At 45.0% G+C, this 24,798-nt stretch overlaps 1 protein-coding gene across 1 annotated transcript in view; it reads right to left on the bottom strand.

Annotated features, from left to right (window-relative positions):
- Window positions 1-24,798, bottom strand: part of LOC147899178 (uncharacterized) — a 121,928-nt gene that overhangs the window by 63,232 nt on the left and 33,898 nt on the right. The window contains exon 4 of the mRNA XM_087378573.1: window positions 112-210. Coding sequence (XP_087234699.1) covers window positions 112-210 — 99 coding nt within the window. The remainder of the gene's footprint in view (window positions 1-111; window positions 211-24,798) is intronic.

The following is a 24,798-nucleotide window of genomic DNA, read 5'->3' on the forward strand; positions in this document are numbered from 1 at the left end:
TTACCTAAGAAGAAATTGAGTTCCTAAGTTTTTCATATTATAAAGAGGTTATTCATTTTCAAAACGTTATGGATACGAAAGCAAACAAAGTACAGAGCTAATGAATCTCACCTTATCATCAGAGGAGCTGCAAAGTTCTGCTCTGGTTGCCAGTCGCATCCAAAATGTGGTATCAAAAGAAAGTATATTTTTCGCCACCAGTTCTGGGAGCTGTAAATATGTTTGATCACTTTCCCCATTCATCTCTCTCTCTCTCTCTCTCTCTCTCTCTCTCTCTCTCTCTGTATTTTGTTGCTTTGTAGATTTCAAGAACGCCTTCAACACGGTTCCACACAAGAAATGGAAAAGACTGGAAAAACTCAAAGTCCCCCACACACTCAGAGAGGCCACATACCGTCTATATGAGAAAGTATTAGCTGAGCTAGCAGAACCACATGGATGGATCGAGCTCCAGCCTCCAAAGGGAAAGTGGCCATAAGCAGTGACGTAGGGGTCAAATAGAGGTTCCCCCTCTCACCAACTCTTTCTGGTCTTGTTACAGATGACTTCAAGAATGGATGAGCATTGAGAACACACAGCAGAGAAGGTGTTCAAATTGCAGACTATGTTCTACTATTGCTTCTTTATGCATCGATATAGTCTTCTTTGCAAAGAGCAAGCAGAAATTGCACGCACATTTGAATGCATTGGGAAGCTCTTGTAGACACTCAAGAATATAGGTCAACATAACTAGAAGAAAGGTCGCTGGAAAATAAACAAGTTGATATCACTTTCGAAGGGGAGCCTTTGGACAAAGTCAACTCATTTAAATATCTAGGGCTGGAATTTACTAATAACTACAAGTGGAATGCATATGTAGAAAGAAGAATCGTGGGAGGTATGAAAGCTTTGTAAAGCTTCCAAAATAAGTGCAGGAAAGCACACCTGTGGAATTGGGAAATGAGAAAATTTCTATACACCATGCTTGTACAAACATTGATACTTTATGGGTGCCTAGCATGGGTTCCCAAGCTCTCTAGCACCTGCTGGAACAAAATCGAAAATTTACATAAAGACTCCTCGTAGGGGAATTGGGGGTTTAAGGCTTAGACACTCTACCCCATCCTACTAGCTGAGACGGGCATGATACCTCCCAAAGGAGAAGCATTAGACTCATTCATGGCTTATCTAGCATTGTATCGTAAGCCTCTGTTGTGTGCCTTGCCGTTTGGAAGATGACACACCAAAGTTCATCAAGGCCACATGCTTCAGCCACATGTCCATGATTTCGGCATTTCTGAGGCTGCTGCTGCTGCACTTTCGAGCCATTCTGAGGCTGCTGCTGCATAACCGCCTTCAATAGAGGCATTTTCGAGCTGCTTTGGGGCCTTCAACATATCTACATCAGCTGTCTTCTGCATCAGATAACAGCTACAGCATTCGGAGCTGTTCTGGGGAGCCAACTTTCACTTCAGAGACCAGCTGTTGCGTTTTGGTTCAGTTTACGGACCATTTGCTATCTCCTCCTTGTCCAACACGGCTTTTACCTTTGTTGTATCGACTCTCCTTTTATCCTGCAGGCTGTCGAGCCCTTTGTTGTCTCGACTCTCCTTTTATCCTGCACACTGTCGAGCCCTTTGTTCCTTTCCTTTCCATAAGGGACACTCCGAAAATTTGTGTGCTCCGTCATGCGTAATGGACTAGCCTTATCTTTTATACCTTGTGATGGTTTGTTGATCTACCTGTGTCCCAATAGGTGCTGCATTTTGTGGTTGATTTGGTTTAAGGCCTCCCTCCACGGGTGAGATTCAGCCTAGAATTTCCCTTTTCCTATAGAAAACCCTATTTTATTCATTTGAAATCTCTCTCTCTTAGTCTATCCCTCCAGAGGCAAGCCTTCCTCCATCTCCTTACACAAGACACCCTTCCCCTCACCTCTAGGCTCCTCCAAAACCCTTCAGCAAGGGGGTAGGGGTAGCAATCACCCTACACTAATAGCCTCACCCTCTAGGGTGTCCCCTAACCTAGGGAGAGCTACTAGTAACCCAGGGTTAGATAAGGATGAAACATATCCACTATCCCCAATCCTCCCTTTTTTACAAAAGTCTTGCAATCCTTCTATTATCTTCATCTCCCCTCCTAGGAAGGCTCTTAAGAGAGAATCCAGTTTATTGGTCCCACTTTTAAAAGGATTCTAGCAAGAACGACCTTAGCTTCCTCTCTTACCACAAGATTCCAGCAATAAATAAAATATATCATCATGGGGAAAATGAAGCTGTGCGACACAAACTTTGTCTCTTTGCCAATTCTTTGACTTGCCTTTGATCTAGCTTAAGTTCTTACCCCATCAATCAATAGTTATTCCTTCAGCTTCATGGAAATTAAGACATAGCTAAGAGAAAGAGCATCAAGAGTAGCTCAAATCAAAAGTATTCAGCATACGATTCTTGGAAGAGACCAGCGAAAAAATCAGTAAAGCTTTACTAGGCATCGAATGGGCAGATTTAGACTTTGAGATTGGCCAAGAAGGAGCTGAAAGAACACAAATTATAAGGCAATCGAATAAGTTGAAGTAAGTATGGATTCTAGAGGAACTCAAAAAAGCTCAATTAAAGAACAAAACCTCAAAACTTCAACTGTACTTGTTGAACCAGTTGTAATCGGAACTCCAAGATGTTAATACAAAAACTTTCTTTTGCCTTTAAAAAAAAGATGGTGCCACAGAGAGAGAGAGTTCTTTGATCTTCTACCAAAGATGGTATCAAAGAGGGAGGAGTTCTTTGATCATCCACCAAAGATGGTACCACAAACAATAGGTTAGGGCCAACAAAAAAGATCCATTCCCCTCCATCTTTGCCTCCACCTTCATCCCCCCACCAACCCCGCCGGACCCTCTAGCTCCCCCGCTCCCCTCCCCCCTTCTTCATCCTCTCGTCCCTCCCTATTTCCCCCTGCCCCTCTCTGCCAACTATTATCGCGCTTGTCATCCGTCCACCTTCTAGGCCTCGTCACCGCCTTGTCCTCCCCCTCCCTTGAGCCCACCCAAAAGCTCAATCTATCCCCCCCCCCCACCCCCTTCATATCCCAACCTAGACCTCCGCAAGTTCTCCCCCTCTAGGTCCTAGGCTCCACTGCTCTCTTTCACCTTCTAGAGATCTCGGTTTTGAGCTACACATCCCTTGAGCCCGAGCGGTACTGAAGCAATGCGTAGCTCACCCACCACTTTAGAGATTCAACTTTGCAGCCACAAAAGAGTCTTTGACCTTGTGCTAAAGGTCTAGATGATCGAGATACTAAAGGAGACACTCAAACAGAGTCAGGAACTATGGGTAGCACATGGCCACAGTGCCACCTTCTGGATTGCTTTCCCCTAGAGACAAATGTGGTTGTGGATGTGCAGTGGTAGTGATCCATTTAGAGAGGGGTAAGAAACTCAGCCAAGTGACGCATTGGTCCCTAAAGCAGTGTGCAATCAGGTTATGCAGCTAGGCTAGGAGACTTGACCTTGGCCCCTCAAGGTGGGTCTAGAGCCAGTGATGCCTCTAGCACAGCACCACATAGATCTAGACTACCCCTCATCCCACGCAAGCTTCCACTCATCTCGAGAGGCCAAGTTCACCACCTAGCTAGACACTAGTGAGTTGGAGCATGCATGGTTTTCATGATCAGGCACATCAACAGCCACAACACCTGGCCTTTCAATAGAAATTATAGAGAGATCTTATTGGGTGGTGGTTCGTTGATATTTTCATGCTTATCGCAGCTATATGCAAACATGCCTTCTTCCAAAAAAGAACTCAAATATCTAGTCCCTAGTAGTGGGTCGGAGTGGGGTGCATCTCAGTGGGACAAGCCCTAGCTTCGAAGGTGTTCGATCAAGATAAGCTCATAGCAGGACGTGCAATGTCGATGGGACTAAGTATTTGGGAGAACCCGAGTAAGGATCCTCAGCATTTATGTGCCACAATAACATGGATTCTTGGATCATTGGAGGCCGTCAAATGAAACATACCCTGCCTTGGTCAAGTAACTATTTGACCTTCAACTTCAAAACCAGAGCCCAAAGCACCGCAGGGGAAGCCCGCAAAAACAAGCCATAGCGATTCAAGCTAGCAGCTCACCCCCCAAAAGTAGGCTCAGTATTTCGAGCCATCCCCGAGCTTCAGGCATAGACCACCGCAAGAGCCAGCTAGCCTCAAGGTCAAAACATGTGCCCAACCCACATCCCCCTTCATCCAAATAGAAATCAAGTATGTGTGTTTCATCCACCATATCTTACGATAAATTTATAAGGTTGGTGTCTTATGACTTATTATTACTATATCACTCATATTTAATAGCACACGTCGTAGTCTATTTTTCTTTTTGAGTCACTTTATCCTCTATGGAGACCTCTATAGAGATCTCTAGCAAGCATTACAATTAAATTGCTCAAATTATGCATTTCTATCATTACCTGGACAGCATTAATAGCACTTGTTGTTTAAATGACTGCCTATAGAATTTGAATCGTGCTTCATAGGCATCACAAGGACCAATGCATTGACTTGTCTTGTAAATTGTGTACTTGCATATTTGCAAATGTAATAATTAGGTTTGTATATAATAGCCAAAACATATAGTGTCCTATACCACTATAGACCATCCATCTAGATTATCTATCTGGAAGAGACATAATATAGTGGCAAACCAATATGATGGATAACAGTAATCACCACCATATATATAAGTAGCCACAATGTCCTCTCTCTGCCCCAAAGGATAAATGGTGGTACTTAATTTGGACTTCGTTACTTATCTTTAGGCTTGGGTTCTCTCCTCCATATTCAAACATTTATAGAGTTCATGCTCAATGTCATCATCACTACTGATCATCCAACCAGCAATAGGAAGACTTTGGGATTGCAGCGCTAAAGAGGGCTTCAGATCCTCCTACATTTTATCTCCAAGGCTGAAGTTGTGGGGTGGCCTCATCCTCCTATTCAATGAGGGAGTAATCTAACGACACCGTTCAATTATTTAGCCCAGCAAACTATGGAATATGATCTGGAGGTTTACAAGGCTGAACCCCCAACTGCTAGCTTCACTACTTTCAATTGAACTGTGGCTTAGAGGCAATGTTTCTCTGCAATTCACAAGCAAATAACAAAGTGTATTGTGCTGTCCCATTACGTATCCTTCTTCTGCCAAGGTACTGCACAACAACAGGTTTATTATCTTCAGTTCTTCCTACACATTCTCTCCCCTTCTCCCAGAGTGTGTAGTTGCCCAACCGTAGCTTCTTATACTCCTGCATAATGTGAATTTATAGCAGGCTGCGTAGGATATTAGTGCCCTTCTGAATACGTTCAGCAGATACCCACGGCAGCTGAGCGCCAAAAAGAAGCTTTCTTCTAACACTCTCCAGCACATGAGCAAATTTCTGTGAAGGAGATATGCCCACACCAACCTTACAGCCTAGGTATCTGACAAGGACACCTCTTTGGATCCAAGTAAAACCAATGTGAGCCCCTCAGGCAGAAGTGTCCACATCTTAATCCAAAAGCCATTGGATTTGTTCCAATTAATGCGTACACCTGCTGTAACCCAAAACAAATTCAAGGCTACTCTAAAGGAAGTGAGATTCTGTGAATTGGCATCCAAAAAAATAGTAGTATCATCAGCCAACTCACTATCCAAGAGCTCCTGATCCTATCTAGGAGGAAGTCTCAGCCCAATAATATCCACCTTGGATCTCAAAAATCAGCTCATTCCTTCAGCCACAAATAAATACAAGAAAATGGCAAGAGGACATCCCTAACGAACTAATCTAGAAATCTGAAATCTGTTCCCCCTTTGTCCTCCGATGAGAAACTGGCTATGGGCACATTTGTATAAGGTGGAAACCCCTCTAATCCATGCATCTGAGAATCCAAAGCATGCAAGGGTAACTTCCAGATTATTCCCGTCTACTCTGTCATATGCCTTTTCAAACTCCAAGGATAGAATGGCAAGGCGTTGGCCACTCTACATAGCCCAATTTGAATCTTCCCATAAATAAAAAATATTATTAAAAATACTTCTCCATGCACGAAGCCAATCTGCGTTGCATACGCAAATTGATTGCTTTGGCAAGAATCTTGTAAATGTTCCCAGCAAAGCGATGGAGAGTTGAACTGAAACGGGCGTCGTACTAGAGTCCAAAACGCCCTACCAGGCTGAGGTAGCATGGTCCTCAATAATATACCATGGTGTTATAATCTGAACCAGAAAACTTTAGCCATATGACCTGCCTTGATTGTCTTTTGTACTGGAATGAAATGAGCCTGCTTTTTTAATCTGTCAATAACAGTCCATATCCCATCATTTCCAGTCTTTGATTGTGGTGAATAAAAAATGAATTCCATTGCTATGCTTTCCCATGGTGCTTGAGACACAAGAGGAGGCATCAGTAGGCTAGGTGCCATCCGTCTGTCATACTTGACCTATTGACAAGTAAGGCATCCCATAACAAACTGGTGTACATCTTTACGCATAGCTGGCCAATAAAAATACCTCTCTAGAGCTTGAGTAGTAGCTGTAATTCCTCTATGCCCAGCATATGGAGGTGCATGGCATTCCTCCAGAATATTTCGCCTCATATCCTAGGTGATGCATAGGCAGTCATTCTTCATTCAATAGCTATCTTTCATGGAGTACTAACTTGTTGGCTGCCCCTCTTGCATTTGCTGCATTCTCTCTCCAAAGTCTAGGTCACTGCCATACCATTCTCTCACCTCATCGAGATCCCTATGATAGGCAATGATCACGTTATTGACCTGGGGTCTTTGCGACAGGACATCAACCACTCTATTCTCAGCTCCCAGTGTATGGACAATCTGAAAATGATACACTGACAACATATTTGCCCATTTCATATGCTTCTCTGAGAGCTTAGTCTATTTTAGGAAGTATCTCATACTTTGGTGGTCAATCTTAACAAAAGAGTCTGCACCAAAAGATAGTCATTCCATATATTAATGGCATGAATCACAACTAGCACTTATCTCTAGGCTCAAAGTCTTGGAAGCTCTTGCTCTATGCATGGGCTTCTAAGAAGCACACCCCACACAAGAAGACATTGACAATAGTCTCCTTCACACATAGGCCCCTCTCACAAGAAAGGAGTCACCATTGATAAAAATTGATGAAAGTGTGGCAGCATCTCTTAGAAATTCTCATTCAAGCGAACACCTAGGGTATGGTTTAGTTCAACTAACAAAGCCCCTGATCTACATTCAGACATCCGAGACCAAGAGGGTTGTATGTTGGGACAGTGCACACATATTGGGTGGGCACAATGGGACAGTGGTTCATATGTTAGGATAGTGCATGCATAGTGGGTGGACACAATCAGATAGTGGTCCGACAAGATCCTTGGGAGGGCTAGCTCCCCTAGTACCCAAGGAGAGCTTGAGTACACTTGCCTGCTTAAGAGGATCCACAAGCAAGATTCAAAAGATCAAGGAGGCTCATCATGGAGGCATGGCAAGAGGGGCTTGGTAGGTCCCCTAATGCCATAGACCCTCCGCACTCATGTGGACAATTTTTCAGGACACGATTTCCTCTCAGAGTCTTCTACATGCAGTAGGACCATGAAAGCCCTGCCTAGTCTTCTTCAAAATTGGCTCAAGTGAGTTACTCCAATTGGATTCAAAGCGGGGACCAAACCCATGGGATGATGGGGTCTTTGACTCAATGGAGTGGCAAAGGATCAGAGTGATTGGGGTGAAACTCCACATGTAATTAACTAAAGTCACAGCAGGAATAAAAACCGGAGGGACGATGGGTTCTTAGAATTACCGGAGTGGTAGAGGATTAGAGTGGCTGAGCTAGATTTAGACCATCGACTACACACCATCTTTGTGGTATGGGCAAGATCACTCTAGCTAGAGCCTTTAGTTATGGGAGGGCAGACCCTTGCATGAGCTCCAGTAGATCCATGCAAGTGGTTTGTGTGGGAAGTGCAATTCAACTGAAAGGAAGTGAGAGAGAAAGCCAACTGCACACACACCAAACAAGAAAGGAGAGAGAGAGAACACTCCTCTGGTCCGGTACTGGTACAATAAGTCATGTGGTACAACTATCCAACTACTCCTACTGGGACATCACTCCAACAGAAGGTACTGGAACAATAATCCAATTGATATGCCCTCGGTGAAAGGTCTACTTCCCTACATGGGCATATGTATCTCAGAGCTATACAGCCCCCTCTCAGATCCAAACTGGTACACTGACGCCAAATTGATGAACCTTAGTGCTCCAATGACAATGGGCTTATAACAGCTCGCAAGGATCAATCAATTGTGTCTGGATTTCCGCACTAGCAATCTGCTTACCCATCCGGATCTCCAGCAGCTCATCACACAATAACTGTAGCAGAACACAAGGAGACCCTCTCTCAATCTGCCTTGTCATAACATCCCCAAAAAAAAACATAGTGGTAAAATATTGCCACCTCAGTCAGCGAGAACAACTCCTCAGGGCTCGAGGTCCTGCTTGAAAGCCTGCCTCAATGAAAGACTATGGCACTTGTGTGGTAGGTACCGCTGCCACAAACAAGCAAGCAACCCTCTGGATCCAAAAAGCCTGCTGGCACTGCATCTTGCCACGTGCTACTAGAAGACTAGAGTATATGCCGTAGCGGGAGTAACATAGTCCACCTGGTTACTGGTCCCCTCACCATTCCTTTGAGGACACTACTGCCAATAATGAGCTTTCTGGCCACATCGATTACATGTACATGACGCCTTGAGTGCTTCCTGTTCTTCAGTTGTCAACTGCTTTCGTCTTTTCTGCTCAGCTGCTGCAAGAGCCTCAGGCTGACTCTCATAGGTACGATCTACAAATCTCTCTTCCTGGTCAAGCACCATCACGAGCAATTCCTCCCAGGTCAATGCTGATAGGTTCAAAAATGTATAAAGCTTTATGCGCTGCATGTACATAAGGGTAGGCACTTAGGTGTGCACAGCTAGCTAGTTTGGGGGCTTTTGGATTTAGAGGGAGCTCTTCTGCAAGTTACCACGAACTGATGTAAATATTTCAGTTATGTAAATATGTTTTGCAGGGACCTCAATGGGAGATGATGAGATCAATGTGGTTGCCAGACATCCAAAGCACTGCCTGGGGATAGTGGCTGGTTTGGATGTTAATGTCCACTGTAAAGTTGATTGTCATGTTATGCCTGCTGGTTTGGGGTCTTATATTCTGATTTTGGGAAGGCCATGGCTGCGTAAGGTGGGTCCAATACAAAATTGGAAAGAAGGAGTCAATACAGTGCATGCTTCTTCAAGAAAAAAGTTCAGATTTGATATGGTTACCCGTGCTGAAATTTCAGATGCTGAAAGAGGGGAAGAAGAAAGTCAGTCATTTAGTGATGAGGAGAGTAGTGTCACTTCGGAGAGTGATGAGGCTGTTGTGGCTTCTATTGGAGGTGTGGAAAATCTGCAGATGGAAGATGAAGTTGCTACTGTAAATGAAGAAGAAGAGGACCAGTTTGAAGTAATGGAAAGTCTTACGCAGCCTAAGAGCACTCAAGAGTCCATTCATGAGTTGGTTGAGCAAACTCTGAACCCTGATCTTATTGTAGAAGAGAAGGAGGAGTATTGTGCAATGTATCCCAACCTTTTTATCACTTCGTATGAGGAGATAAACGGATTCAAGGGGAGACCATTAAAGATTCAGCTCAAAGAAAATGCAAGGCCAATCTTCCAAAGGATCAGAAGACTAAGTCCTGAGCAGACAAAGGTATTTAGAGAGGAAGTTGTTAAGTTGTTGAAAGCTGACATTATATATCCTGTATTACATTTTGATTGGGCCAGCTCTGTGGTGATAGTACCAAAAAAAGATGGCAGGTGGAGGGTGTGTGTGGATTATAAAACCTTGAATGTTGTGACTCAAAGGAATCATTATCCTTTGCCTCATTTGGATGATATATTGGATAAGGTGGTCATCAGATGTACAACCTATGTGATGGGTATTCTAGCTATGTGATGGGTATTGCTCCAAAAGACCAGGAGAAGACCAGTTTTATCACTCGGGGCTGCTTCAGATATAGAAGGATGTGCTTTGGTCTTACGAATGCTCCATCGCATTATCAGGAGAACTCAGATGAGGTATTGGCACCGTTCCTTGAATGAGTTTTGCAAAGTATTTATTGATGACATTTGTGGTTATAGTGACCGTAAGGATCATATTGAGAAGCTGGATCAAGTATTTCAAGGTTGGATGGGAGTGGTGGACAGCTCAATCCAAGAAAATGTTAGGTGGCAAGGACAAGCATGAAGGTGTTGGGACATGTGGTTTCTGAAAAAGGTATTGAGCCGGATCCAAGCACAATCAAGGCATTGGTCATGCTCGCTTCTCCAAAAAGTACTAAACAGTTACATACTTTCTTGCAAAAGGTGAAGTACTTATCTCGGTTCATTCATATGTTGTCCCAAGTGTTATATCCTCTTCAACAGGTGGTGAAGCATTAGGCTTTGAGATGGACTAGTGAATATGAAGAAGTGTTTGATGCAGTGAAGGAGATGCTTGCTCATCTATCAAGTGTAAAAGCTCTTGACTTCTCCAAAACATTTTATGCCGATCCTTCAGTGGGATCTGATGCACTTGGAGCTAAACTTTTGCAGCAAGGAGAGGGTTCAAGGTATTTATTATGCTAGCCGAGTTAAGAATGAAGCTGAAAGAAAATACGCAGCAACTGAATTGACCCTGGCAAGCTTGATGTATGCATGTAGGAGGTTCCGGTCATACTTGATATCCCAAAATTTTGTGGTACTCACTAGCTGTACATTGCTCCCTCAGTTGTTGAATAGCTCAAGTCTTTTGAGATGCATGATTAAATGGGTGGCTGAATTGCAAGAATACTCTTTCACTTTTTTGGTTGAGCAATCTACAAGGGCTTCACTGACTGATTTGCTTACTTATAAAGAGGCTCCCATTCTTGTGAGGGAAGTGGAAGGGCTTGTTGACAAGAAGGATGAAAGGATTTTGGAGAATGCTTTTGTGTTATATTTTGATGCTCATTTAAGAAGAGTTTGAATTAAGCCTCAAGTGGCATTGTTGTGTATGATCCAGGATGGAAGTTCACAGGGAGGGATTTCAGCTTGAGGCAAAGAGCAAAAATGAGGCTGAATATTCAACACTACATTAAGGGCTGAAGGTTTGTATAAGTTTGGGTATTAAAAGGATTTCAATCAAGGGGGATGCTTTGCTGGTTGTCAAGCAGATTTTGGGAGTTTGGAAGACAAAGCACCTTCATTTGAAGAATTGGGTGAATAATATCAAAAGGTTGCTGAAACAGTTTGAAGTTTGGACACTACAACATGTAGAAAGAGCTCAAAATGCATCAGCCCATGAAACTGCCCAAGAGTTAAATGATACTCAGGTTTGTGAAGTGAGAATTCAGGAACCATTATATAAAGGAAGAGAAACTTTGGCCAATGAGGAGAGTCTTTTGTTAACAGGTAAAATTCCTGCAGGTGTTCCAAAGAAAAGGAGGTATAGGTTTATGAAAGCTTGTCAACCGTATTGTATGATTGGTGGCGTGACGTATATGAGAGGAGCTGATTTGATTCTCAGAAGGATTCCATGGCATGAAGAGATTCAACACCTACTAGAGGCTAGTCATGAAGGTATATGTGGTGGACACTTTGCCTTCAAGATTATGCTCAGGAAGATTTTAACTGAGGGATATGTATGGCCTTCTTTGCAAAGGGATATTCGTCATTGGTGCAGGTCTTGTTTCCAATGTCAGCAAATGGGTAAGAGAGTCGGTCCAATGCCTATGACTGCAAGAGGCAATTGCTACCTACTCACTGCAGTGGATTATTTATCTCGTGGAAGCAAGAGCAGTATGGGCTGTAAATGCTAAATCTGTTTGTAAGTTTGTGTATGAGGACATCTAGTGCCGTTATGGAATGCCTTTGGAGTTGGTGTCTGATAGAGGGCCTGGCTTTAGGAGTGGACTCATGGATTTTCTTTGTGACAAATTAAAAATCAAGAACAGGTATGACTATCCTCAGTGCGATGCAATGAATGAGCATTTCAATGGTGAGGCCTCAAATATTATAGGCAAAATGATGAGGTCACATGGGAAGAATTGGGATCTTGTTTTGCCTGGTGCTCTATGGGCTTACAGAATGGCTATGAAACAAGGCACTCAATTCTCCCCTTTTCATTTGGTATTTGGGAAAGAGGCTTTGATACCTCTAGATGTTGAAACTCCAGCTTTGTAGATGTTAATTAAAATGGGATGAGCAGCCAAATTCTGCCTTGAAAAATAGGCTGCCAGATTTACAGGAGGCTCAAATGAATAGGATGAACCAGTTGAGCACTATGCCTTAACTCAGGAAAGGAACCAGTTGAGGGCTAATTTGAAATTCAAAGATAAGGAAATCAAGGAAGGGGACTTGGTACTTCGTTATAACAGTAAGCTTGATCATACTTTTAGGAAAAGGTTTGTGACTAAGTGGGAGGGTCCTTTTTGTGTGGTGCAAGAAGTTTTCAAATGGGTCATATCAGTTGGTAGACTTGGATGGCAGCCAGCATAGAAATAGGGTGAATGGCTTAAGGTTGAAGAAATATTTTGTTAGGATCATGCAAGGGAGCACATGTGGACCTGTTATGAAGATAAAGGACAAAGCTGAGATTCTGGTTGAAGAAGATACATCCGATGAACTGCATCACATGTTCCGGGAGCTTACATAAGGGTAGGCACTTAGGTGTGCACAGCTAGCTAGTTTGGGGGCTTTTGGATTTAGAGGGAGCTCTTCCTCAAGTTATTACCATGAACTGATGTAAATATTTCACGTTCTGTAAATATGTTTTGCAGAGACCTCAATGCGAGATGACGAGATGCTGTGTGGGTGCCATACATCCAGAGCACATGGTATCCAATGTGTCACGATGTTGGTTGTGAATGATATATGTCCGTCATTGTAGTCCTTTGCCAAGTCTTCATATTGTCATGAGTTGTGCTCCGTATTGTGGTGAAGTCATATGAGCATTCATGTACGGGTTGGGGCTGATTTATGTGTGGCCATATGTGGGCATGCATGCATTAAATGCCTTGCTTGAACGTTATGTGCAAAGGGTGGTGCCTAAGGTTGGGATTTGGGGATTAATTGCCTTGGTCTAAATTTTTTTTGGGGGGGGGTAAATTCCATGTGGTGATGTGGCTGGAAATTTTGAAGGTTAGCATGTGCGTGCAAGGTGGCTACGTGATGAAGATTTGCACGCTTCTGGAGAGAGAGCTGGCATGAATCACATGGAGATGCTGGGCTGCTGGAAATTTCCTGAGAGAACACGCTGGAATTGAAGGCAGAGTTCGACGCACAGAAGCAGATTGGGGTTCTGAAAATGGACGATTCCAGGATGGGAAAGTGTCCTAAAGGAACTGGATGCCCCCTTCGACAGTTCATGTTGGTTTGCTGATATGAAGCAAAGGGAAGCTGAACTGTTCTGAATCTGAAATTGACGATTCTAGTGTGGGGAAGTCCTAAAGGAATTGGAAGTTTCCTCAAAGGATCGTGAAGGATTGTCGTTTGCTGATGACTGATGCAGATTAGTGCAATTTACTGACCGTAAGGATCATACGGATAAGCTTGCCTTTGACGTGTTGGGTTGGCTGGACTATGGGCAGAAATGAAGTCTTTTATTTCTTTGACGCCGCATGTACGTGGATGGCCTGACGATACACACGCTGTACGCACCAATCTTCTTGATGTGGAGATTGCTGATTTTAACGACTCAAAATGGAGTTTGCCTTAAATGATGAGCGGCCTGATTACTGATGGGAAAACGACTCTGAAACTGTTTGTGATGGATTCTTGAGCAAAATCGAGAAGAAGTCTTCTTGTGAGCTGTGGATATGTAGCCTGACGTGGTTGGTTGTTTTGAGATCTGACAGACGTGTTCGTTATGCTGATCCAAAAATCAACCTTGTCTTGGGCATTGTGAACCGGAGATCTATTGTGTGTCTGTGTGTTTAATTTCAGTCAGTTTTGTGGAGTTGTTCTTGAGTCTTGTGATGAAGATACGTGTTCTAGGGTGTCTATGCATACGCTCGTTTCGTATTGAGCTCCACACTGCTACTGATCCTGTTGGTGTCCCATCTGCATGTTCAACTGTGAGTAATAGAATATTTTCCAAGTTTTCCCCTTTTTTTGCTTATCAACGCATTCATCCTTCCACTTGTTATCGAGGACAAGTAGAAGGAACCATACTGAGAGGATAAATGGAACAGTAGAGTTATGGCCATGTCCTTAGAAAATATATGATTCCTTGCCTGGAGGATCTCTTGTTGAAGTTCCTGTAACTTGTTGATGTGCTTCCACATCGATGAAGATTTCTTGGGATCCAACAATCTCATCTGGACTTCCAGGGAGATCCTCTTCATGGGAGAGGTTCGATTATACAAGGACGCCAAGTGCTCCCAGATACTCTACACCACCGTCATGTGCTTCACGTGATTAATCACTTGAGGAGTACAGTTAAGAAATATAAATGACCTTACCCTTGCATTGATACAGTCCCAGAGCTAACACATGTTCTTGGCCTCTTTTTGCTCTAGAATGCCAAGGTTGGACGCAAGGGGATCAGGCCTGGCAGCTCGCAAGGGGATCAGGCCTGGCAGCTCCCAGCAAAATGAAGTCCTTCAGACCATACGACTATAACACAAACTCCATCATGACCCGCCAGTATTTGTAATTGAGTCCATCCAATGGGAGGTCGACAGGGAAAGTGGGAAAAACTGGAATTTTTGTCTTGTTCTCTGCCATCTCGAAGTTGCCATGTCGGAGTGAAGAGGGAATCAAACCTAGAAGAGAGAGTGGATGGGATAGAGAGAGAGAAGGAGATGGACAGAAAGAAGGGAAGAAGGGGCTGGATATGGTGATGAAAGGCTGTAAGCCTACAAGACCTTCACACCTCGCTGTCCCACCCTTCAGAAAATCTCCCTTCGAATCTGAAAACACCCTTCAAAGTCTGTGTACCTTCCTGGACTCCCAAACAGTCCACACCTCACACAATCCTCCTCACGAACACCTCCGAACAACAGCCCTATACCTCCTCTCTGTGTGCTGTCTCAACACTACCTCAACGCCTCAGGTCTCTGGCCAACCGTGGCTCTGATACCATGTGAGAAGTGAAGTGGAACTAAACGGAAGAGAGAAGAAGAAGAAGAAGAAGAATATATTATCGTCCACTGAAGACCAAAAATCGGCCTATGGGACCTGAAACAATACAAAACCTTACATACATAAAGACTCCTCCCTCAAAGGGGAGGGTAATAAGAGAAACTACCTTTATGTCTAGGTGAGTTTCTGTGCTTGAAAAGCTTAGATACAAATGTTCCTAAAGCTGAGGGAGACACCTTATGTAGCAAATCAGCCAGTCTGTTATGTCCCTCAAGAAGAGAGAGAGAGAGAGAGAGAGAGAGAGAGAACCTCACACACACCAAACAAGAAACGAGAGAGAGAGAGGAGAGAAACTGCAAGTGATCTCAAGAAAAACCCCAAAGGTGGTGGGGAAAACCTCTGCTATACAAAACTGCCCAAGAGCTCACAACACTGCTCAAGAGGCACAAGGCTGAGATGAAATGAAAGGCAAGGGACAAGGACCTATATATAGCCCCAGCCCCTCCCTCAGTCGGCTATAGCCATGCTGGCTGACCCCCTGCTATAGGAACCAACCACCTAGCAGGGTGGGCCGACCCACCTCCCCTACAAATAGGGGCTGTAATGCAGCCCTGCTGACCCCCTGCCCTCTAGGTCGAGTACCAAGGCTCTAGGGCCAACTGCCTCAAGCCCTCCCAATAGGCTGTTGCACATCCCTACATGAGGGCTGTAGGCCCGACTCCCCCTCCACAGGAGGCCGACACCCTCCTGCCCTACCATGGGCTGAACCGCAGCCAAATAGGGGGCTGACCCCCCCTTCCTAGAGGCCAACCAGTAGGTCTAGTTGGCCGACTAGCAGGTTGTCCCACCTTGGCCTACAAAAGGCCTCAATGGGTGGGTCTACAGCACCCTAGGTGACCACGCCAAGCCACCAAATCTGGCCAGCACCATGCGCCAAACGAGGGGCTACACAGAGACTTGGACCCCTCATGGGAGCGGCCCTAGCTTGAGTGTCACATGAGGTCCTTGCCACATTTTCGTCCTACCTCTATCAAGGAAGATTTCTTATTTCTTCTAGCTATAGCTCATGGCAGACCGCCCATAAGACAATGGTTGGAGCACATGAGTGGATGGGGTTTGTCACTTTCAATGGCGGGGACCATGAGATGATAGTTCACTACCTATGAAGCCATCCAACAGCTCAGAGGAGCTAGTAGTGCTATCTCAAGATTGTGATTAGGATGTGGCATAATTGATCAAACTTCACCTTGGGCATCGCAACCTGGTTGACATAGGAAAAACATGCTTATGTGGCTAGACACCCTTATATCTTGAGAGGTGGCATTCTTTCTTGAAAGTTGAATGATAACCTTTCCCATCTCTATATAAATCCCTTTATCTATCCTCTATTTTCCATTAGCTTTGTCATGCATTTTTCCTTTTGATCCAATTATGTGGCATGAGATCCTTATTTACATAAATGGTAATGCCGCCTATTAGAGCCATCCTTGTGAGCCATGCATTAGCCTCCTCGAATTTGAAAATAAGAGGCTTTCTTCTTTCCCAATCCACCTTGTTTTATCAATCCGTGTCTCCTCAAACCCAAACTTCTGCTTCATAAGCTTATACCTCTAAAAACACAACATAGTCCAGTTTCAATCTCACGATAGTCACTTATAAGATTGAAAACCATAAACTCCATCACGCATTGCAGGGACTAGCTACTATGACATCCCCACTGACATCATCAGAGCCCAACAGTGGGTGTAGACCATAGTATAAAAATATGCTCTCACACATACAAATCCACACATACACACATATTTGAGCATCCATTTATACAAATTCTTCGTACAGAGTTTCTGTCGGCACTCTGGAGGTGAAGGGCAGACTCAGCCATGACGAAGGCTAGCACTAAAGGAGAAGGCTAATCAAAAAGTAGTCTAAAATCTCTTCATAATCTTTTCTACAACTTGTGGGCTAGCAGCATTCATTGTGTGAACGGTCTTCAGAGTCAATGCATATCTGTTGAATCATTGTGGTGGCTAGGGTCTTAAACAATTCTAACCATGAAGTTGTCTCTTCTGCATGGACATCTGCATCCAACTTAGCCTCCATTTTCTTTGCTCCCTACAATGGAACCCCTCAACTCTATGTTATCTCATTAGAGTGTTGCTTGACGATTTGTAATTTCTTGTTTCAAAGCATGATAGGCATCCAAGTCATGGGATGTAGTTGTGAGAAGTGCAGTGGAAATGAATGAAAGAGAGAGAGAGAGTCTCTGGAGAAAACCCTGCTACATCTAGGGGAAAACCACGGAAACAACGGGCTGCTCAAGAGCTCGGAACACACCGCTCGACAACCACGTAGAAGGGAGCACAAGGGAGTGGATGAACTGCTCCAAGGTGCAAGATTGGGCTGGCTCTACTCCGCTGCCAGACCCTAGAATGATCTGAACTGCTGCTCCACTAGATGCTACAAAGAGGGATGAGGGGGGGCCTATATGTAGCCCCCCAACCCCTCCCTACTCGAGTAGGGCAGGCTAGCTGACCAGCCTGCTAGGCGGCCGACCCAACACGCCTGCATGGCTGACCCATCCATTAGCAACCTATAAAGGGTTGTACAAGGCCCTAAGGCATGGGCCTGCCAGTCGACTAGCCAGGGTCAAGAGCCAATTGCTCCTAGCCCTCCACCGGGATCTACACAGCCCTCTGCCGTCTAGCCAACCTGCTCACAAGGGAGCCGACTCCCTAGGTGCCTCAAAGGGACTGCCACCCGACAACACATGAGGCCTCAAGAAGGACCTGAACAGCCTCCACATGGCTAGCCACTATGGCATGAATACGGGCCAACACAGGGCTAACACCTATCCTCACGCAAGGCAAGCACATCCACAACACAGGACCTCGCTCATCGATGCTAGCCTCTCATAGGGCGGGCACACCCACAAGCAAGGCCCTCTCTCTGTACGGTGACATCAGAAGATGACCTCTAACACCCCCTCTTAGCTCCTGGATGGAGCAGAGACGCCAGGGAGCTGGATGAACCATTGAACAACTGGAGGAATCCATTGTGTGATGCTGCACCGCTAAAGACCTCCACAGGTACTGTTGAAGAAGTCCACTCGTGGCTCGAGCCGCCTCAACACAATCACTGGAAATGGGAACTGTTGCTCCCAGGCCACAGGTGCTAGGTACACTCCTTGGTTGGGTCTAGTATTGATACACTGGGTCAACTGGTACAACAATCCAAATGCTGGTACTGGTACACGACTCCAACAGAGGATCCTGGAACAATAATCCAATTGATATAACCTCTAGTGCAAGGTCTGCTTCCTTGCATGGGGACCTGCATCGTAGAGCTAGATAGCCCCCTCTCGAGTCCAAACTAGTATACCGTCACCAGATCGATGAGCTTCAGTGCTCCAATGGCAACAGCTCACAAGGATCAATCAATTGTGTCTGGGTTCCCGCATTGGCAATCTACTGACCCATCTGGATCTCCAACAGCACCAGACAATAGCTATAGCAGAACACTAGGAGACCCCCTCTGGATCTGCTAGGTCATAACGTCCAAACAAAAGACAAACTGGTAACATACTGCCACCTGAGTCAATAGGAACAACTCCTTGTGGCTTGACGTCCACCTGAAAGCCTTACCTAAATAAATGACTCCCTGCTCGGTTCACCTGATCGACAGGTCCAGCTTCCACAAACAAGCAAGCAATCCTCCATATGGAGCCAAAAAGCCTGCTGGCAGCTCCTGCCAAGTGCTACTAAAACGCTGGAGTAATCGTGGTCGCGGCAATCACACCATTGGCTACCTGGTTATTGGACCCCTCTACGTTCCTTTGGAGAAACTGACACCAATAATGACCTTTCTTGACACATCAGTTACACATACGGGATGCCTTGAGAGCTTCTCGTTCTGGGGTAAGCTACATGCAAGTCATCAAACTGGCTAATGCTAGTTTGAGGCATATTTTGGAGTGCTTGCATGATATTATTATATAGAACACCGATGCTCGTCAATGGGTACTGTTTGCTTGCTGCCCTGGACAAGCAGTGGAAAATATATTAGGCTTCAATGCGACCGCATGCCTACATCCACTCTAGACTGCGTTGGATTATTTTGGGATTGCAGGGTTCGTCTTCGAGTGCTGCAGGATTTACTAGCTCTAGTAATGGCATGGTCATAAGATAGTTGTTCAAATCTCAGCTATCAACTGCTTTCTTCCTTTTTAATCAGCTGTCCAAGCCTCAGGCTGAATATCATAGGTATGATCGATGAAGCGCTCCTCCTGGTCAAGCACCATGGGGACCAATTCATCCTAGGTCACCTCATTCACCCTACCATTGGTGATCATGGATGAATAAAGAGCCCCGTACTGAGAGGATAACTGGGACATGAGATTTATGGCCATGTCCACTGATGAAATTTGCTTCCCTGCCTGGAGGATCTCCTGCAGAAGTTCCTATAACTTGTTGATGTGTTCCCGCATCGATGAAGATTTCTTGGGATCCAACAACCTCATTTGGACCTCCAGTGAAACCCTCTTCATGGGAGAGGTTCAGTTATACATGGACACCAAATGCTCCCGAATACTTTTGCCCACTGACATGTGCTACACGTGATTAATCACCTGAGGAGTACATTTAAGAAATATGAACAATCTTACTCTGGCATTAACACGGTCCCACAACTGGGATAAAGTCTCGGCCTCCTTCCGAGCCAGGATGCCAAGGTCCTTTGCCAGGGGATCTAGTTGGGCAACACCTATCAAGATGAAATCTGCCATGTCGTATGACTGTAACACAGATTCCATCATCACCCACCAAACGCCGTAATTGAGCCCATCCAATTGCCGGTCAACCAGGAACGTGGGAAACACTGGAATTCTAGTCTTGTTCTCTGCCATCTCAGACAAAGTCGCATGTCGGAGTGAAGAGGACGATGAACTGAAAGAGAAGGTGGATGGGATGAAAGGGATTTGAGGGTTGAAGAAAGGAGAAGGCGGAAGAAGAGGATGAAGGGGCTGACAGCCCAATGTACGTTCACACCTCACTTTCCGTCCCTTGGAAACATGTCAAGTGCACGGATTGGTATCCGACGTGTACTCGGTACACAAGACTAGCTCACGTAGCCTGGGGAGGCTTAGGCAGGCTTGATTCTCGGGTTGAGTGGCAAGGGTATGAACTAGTTAGAGGTCTTCGCTATTTTTGGCGCTTGGGGCCCGAGTCTATATAAGGGGCCCAGAGGTTCAGTTCTCAGGGAGCCGATGGGAGCAAGTTTCGTTCCTAGGTGCTAGGTCTGATCCTGGATTGAGTCACGGACGCGCGCCTACATCATAGCGTAGCCCAAGGCCCAGCAGCAGATCCCAGGCTTCACAGCGCCACCTGGTGGTATGGGACACCAGGCTGGTTAGGATCTAGTTGGGAGTTCGTGCCAGTAGCTCAGCTCATGGCTCGGAGGGGACATCTCCTGATTTGGGATCACATCTCGTAGATGTCATGGTTGGGTGGTGAGCAGCCTGCTCAGTTTCCTCACGTTGGTGTGCTCTTGCGTTTGCTTGCAGATCAGAGGTTTCAGGAGTGTTGGGGATGTGTCAGTTGGTATCACAACCAAATCCTGAGGTAGGAACTTCTGTTGTGAGAATTTTGGACGATTTTTTCTCCAGGTATGCCCTAATTTCGAAATTCATGTTCATTACCCTACAAGTGCTTGTTTGGTTCATCGGTTTTGGGAAGTGGTTAAGATTAGGGGAAGAAGGCAGGAGAAAGCAGAGGGTGAGTGAATTCGAAGTTGAACTGAGGTGTTAGGTAAGAGAAAGAACGAGGTGTAGCTTGGAAGGCCAGAGAACGATTGCAGGGGAGAGCGATTGTCGGTGAGAAGCACTCATAGGAGTGAAGATATGGGCTGATCGTTGGTAAGCAATGGGCTGAGGCGGAGCTTCAGTTGCACCTAGGTATGGTCGGCGGTCTGAGCAGAGACCCGGAGTGCGCCATAGGCTGGAGCAGTTCGTTAGAGCAGTTCGTAGCCAAGGGGTGAGTTGTGGGGTGCGCCATGGGTGGGAGCAGGTCGCAGGCAAGGCTATGCTAATTCGGGAGGGTCTGGATGCTAAAAAAAGCACCACCCCTCCAACTTAGGAGGGTGAGCTTTTTTGCTAAAAAAAGCACCACCCCTCCAACTTAGGAGGGTGGGTTTTTTTTGACAGCTGAACTCTCTAAGAGTTGCGCCCACCTATTCTAGAGCATAGCGCAGCAGCAGCTCCTCCCCTTATCATGACCCGTGCGCAAGTCTCTACCCCTCTACGCCCATCTTGACCATTCCACTCTCAGGTACCACCTGCTGCAAATTTCCGTGCAAGCCAGCAAGGAGCTTGGCTCCTGGATTGCCAACCTCCGCCAGCCCCTTCTTCTTTCGACCAGCCAGCCTCTTTCTCTCATCCCCCTCTGTTGTCACTTGGTTGCACAAGTGGCAAGTACACTTCCAATTTCACCCTTACCCAGATGACAAGAAAATACAGCTTGCAGCAAGGTTTATGTCAGGAAAGGCTTTATTGTGGTGGAAGGAACTCCAACCCAAGCCTGCAACATGGATAGAATTCGAAGGGGTCTTCAGGAAAGAGTTTATGAAGGAGGAGGAAGATTACGATATCGTAGGCAAGCTCAAAGCCCTCGATATGTCCAAGCTGAATTTGACTATTGAGGTTTATCTTCAGAGATTTCAGGATTTGCAGACCAGAGCTACAAAGATGGATCCAGTGACCTTGTTAGGTTTCTTTGTGGATGGTTTGCCTGACTCCTACAAGTTACAAATCAAGAACAACAAGTGTACCACGTTGCAAGAGGCCATGAATTACGCGCGCATTTATGATGATACCATGGCCAACGCAAAGGGAACCACAGTTGCCGACACGGGTGGGAAGAACAAGAGGAAGTTCTTCCAGTCTACCACTGGTACCGGGGAGTCGAAGTCTATAGACAACGCCTCCAAGAAACATTTGACTCAGGCGAAGAATGATCGTGCCCGTTTCCTTCGTACCTTGAGGCTAAAGAAAGAAGGACGTTGCTTCATCTGCGAGGAGCGGGGCCACACTAAGAATGATTGTCCTAAGCGCAAGAACCTGAAGCAAGCGCCGAGATCGACGCTCCAGGCGGGTTTGGGTACCAAAGCTAAGGGAGCTAATTAACTTTCGATCACAGGTATTTCTGTAAATGTCATTACCTGCCCACTTTCTTGTAATTGCACTTTTAATACTTCGTTATTTGGTTCCCATGATCTTTTTCGAGTTTATGGAGAAGTTAGGGACCAAAGAGTTCACATTCTCTTTGACCCGGGCAGCTCTCACAACTTTGTTAATTACAAACTTGTGCAGAAGATGGGGCTGTCCACGATACCTAGCGATCACACTCATGAGGTGCAGCTTCCAGTTGGGAAGCAGTTTTGGGATCGCAAGATTGAAGCGCTTTCTATCCGGATTCAAGAATACACAGCGGCTCTTACGTGCTATGTCATGCACTTGGAGCACGTGGACTTGTTAATCGGAATAGAGTGGTTTAAAACCCACGATATTCGGATTGGATGGAAGGAAAATACTCTTTCTTTTTTGGATAAGGACACCCAATTTTGTATTCAGTGTGATAATATTCCCTCTTCTCAGGGACCTATTGTATCTGCGATGCAGCTTTGGAATATATTAAACACTTCTCATTATGATGTCTATCGGTGTGTTTTGATTCTGGTTTCTTCATTTGTTGTCTCTACTAATAACAAGAATAATTTAAGTGTGTTTGAACACCGTGAATTGAGAACGTTGTTAGATGATTTCATGCATGTATTCCCTGCTCAACTGCCGAAAGGTTTACCTCCAGAACGGACAGTAGATCATCGCATAGATTTAGTATCTGGGGCTCAAACCTATTAGTGTTCCACCTTATAGGATGAGCCAGCTTGAGGAGGATGAGTTAGCTTCACAGCTACAGGATTATTTGAATATGGGCTATATTCGCCCAAGTAAATCACCTTGGGAAGCACCTGTCCTCTTAAGAAAGAAGAAAGATACTTCATGGAGAATGTGTATAGATTATAAACGATTGCATAAAGTGACAATTAAGAATCGATACCCTTTGCCTCGTTCCGATAATCTCATAGACCGTTTGGCCGGAGCGAAGTATTTCACTAAGATTGATTTGCATACGGGTTATCACCAAATCCGTATCTATGCTAAACACATAGATAGAACCGCATTCCGAACAAGGTATGGCCACTACGAGTTTCTTGTATTACCCTTTGGTTTGACCAATGCTCCTGCCACCTTCCAGCAAATGATGAACGATTTGTTCCGAGATTTTCTGGGCAAATTCGTTGTAGTGTTCTTAGATGACATCTTGGTATATAGCCGAATGCTAGAGGATCACATAGGACACCTCCGGATTGTCTTAGTTATTCTAAGACAACATAAGCTCTATGCCAAGATGAGTAAATGTGACTTCTTTATGAAGGAGATCATTTACTTAGGACACAAGATTTCTTCTAAAGGTATTAGCATTCATCTGGATCGTATCCAGAAGGTTTTAGAATGGCCTATTCCTCAGACTCTGAAACAACTTCGTTCTTTCCTAGGATTTACGGTATTTCTACGAAAGTCTGTGTGTGATTATTCACACATCACGGCACCCCTGACAAACATATTGAAAGGTCGTGGATGCAGGTCTACCCAGCCGATCTCTTGGAATGATGCATTGAACAAGGCTTTTGAAACCTTGGAGTTTGCTATCAAGGAAGTACCCGTTCTTGCATTACCCAATCCTACCCGGCCTTATGTTTTAGAGGCCGATGCGAGTGATTTTGCGATTGGGGCAGCTTTATTCCAAGAGGACAGACTTGTAGCTTTTGAGAGTAAGAAGCTAGACGACACCCAATATCGTTGGCCCACACTAGAAAAAGAACTCTATGCAGTCATGTATGTACTGAAGGTTTGGAGACACTACTTGTATGGTTCGAAGTTTCTTGTATTGACCGATCATCGGTCAATCAAGTATGTGTGTGATGGCTCTGAATTGAGGGGACGCAAGGCTAGATGGGCAGAATTAATGCAAGATTTTGATTTTGAAATACGTTATCGCAAGGGTTCGTTGAATAGTGTGGCGGATGCCTTAAGTCGAGTCAAGTTTGTAAATGCTATGTTATTTATGGAAATATCCTCAGACCTATTTTAATCCTTGAGAGGTCTTTGCCCAACTGATAGTCATTTCAGTTCTTATTGGTAGAAATTCTAGGATGGGAGCTCCATGGTTGACCAAGAGTTGACCAAGACTCAGGGATTGTGCCCCCTACGGTACAGGTGGCGGGAGGTCAGTGGATGATTAGGAACGGAGTCTTGTTCCGAAATGGAAAGATTTGTGTGCCAGATGTTCTAGAACTTCGATCCAAGATTCTCTGGGAGTGTCATGATGCTCCTAGTGCTGGACATCCGGGTATACATCGGACTCTGTCTCTTGTAAAGCATACCTTTTATTGGCCCAAAATGCGTGCATTTATTGAAAACTATGTGGTAGGTTGCCAGGTTTGTCAGGTTACTAAGGCAGAACGCTTTAGAAGCTCGGGTTTATTACAGCCATTGCAAATTCCAGGTAATAAATGGGAAAGTATTTCCATCGATTTTATTACTGGATTGCCT

The sequence above is a fragment of the Dipteris shenzhenensis genome, chromosome 8 (genome assembly GCF_047967505.1).
Source record: "Dipteris shenzhenensis isolate YYH24624 ecotype China chromosome 8, Dip_SZ_1.0, whole genome shotgun sequence".
NCBI lineage: Eukaryota > Viridiplantae > Streptophyta > Polypodiopsida > Gleicheniales > Dipteridaceae > Dipteris > Dipteris shenzhenensis.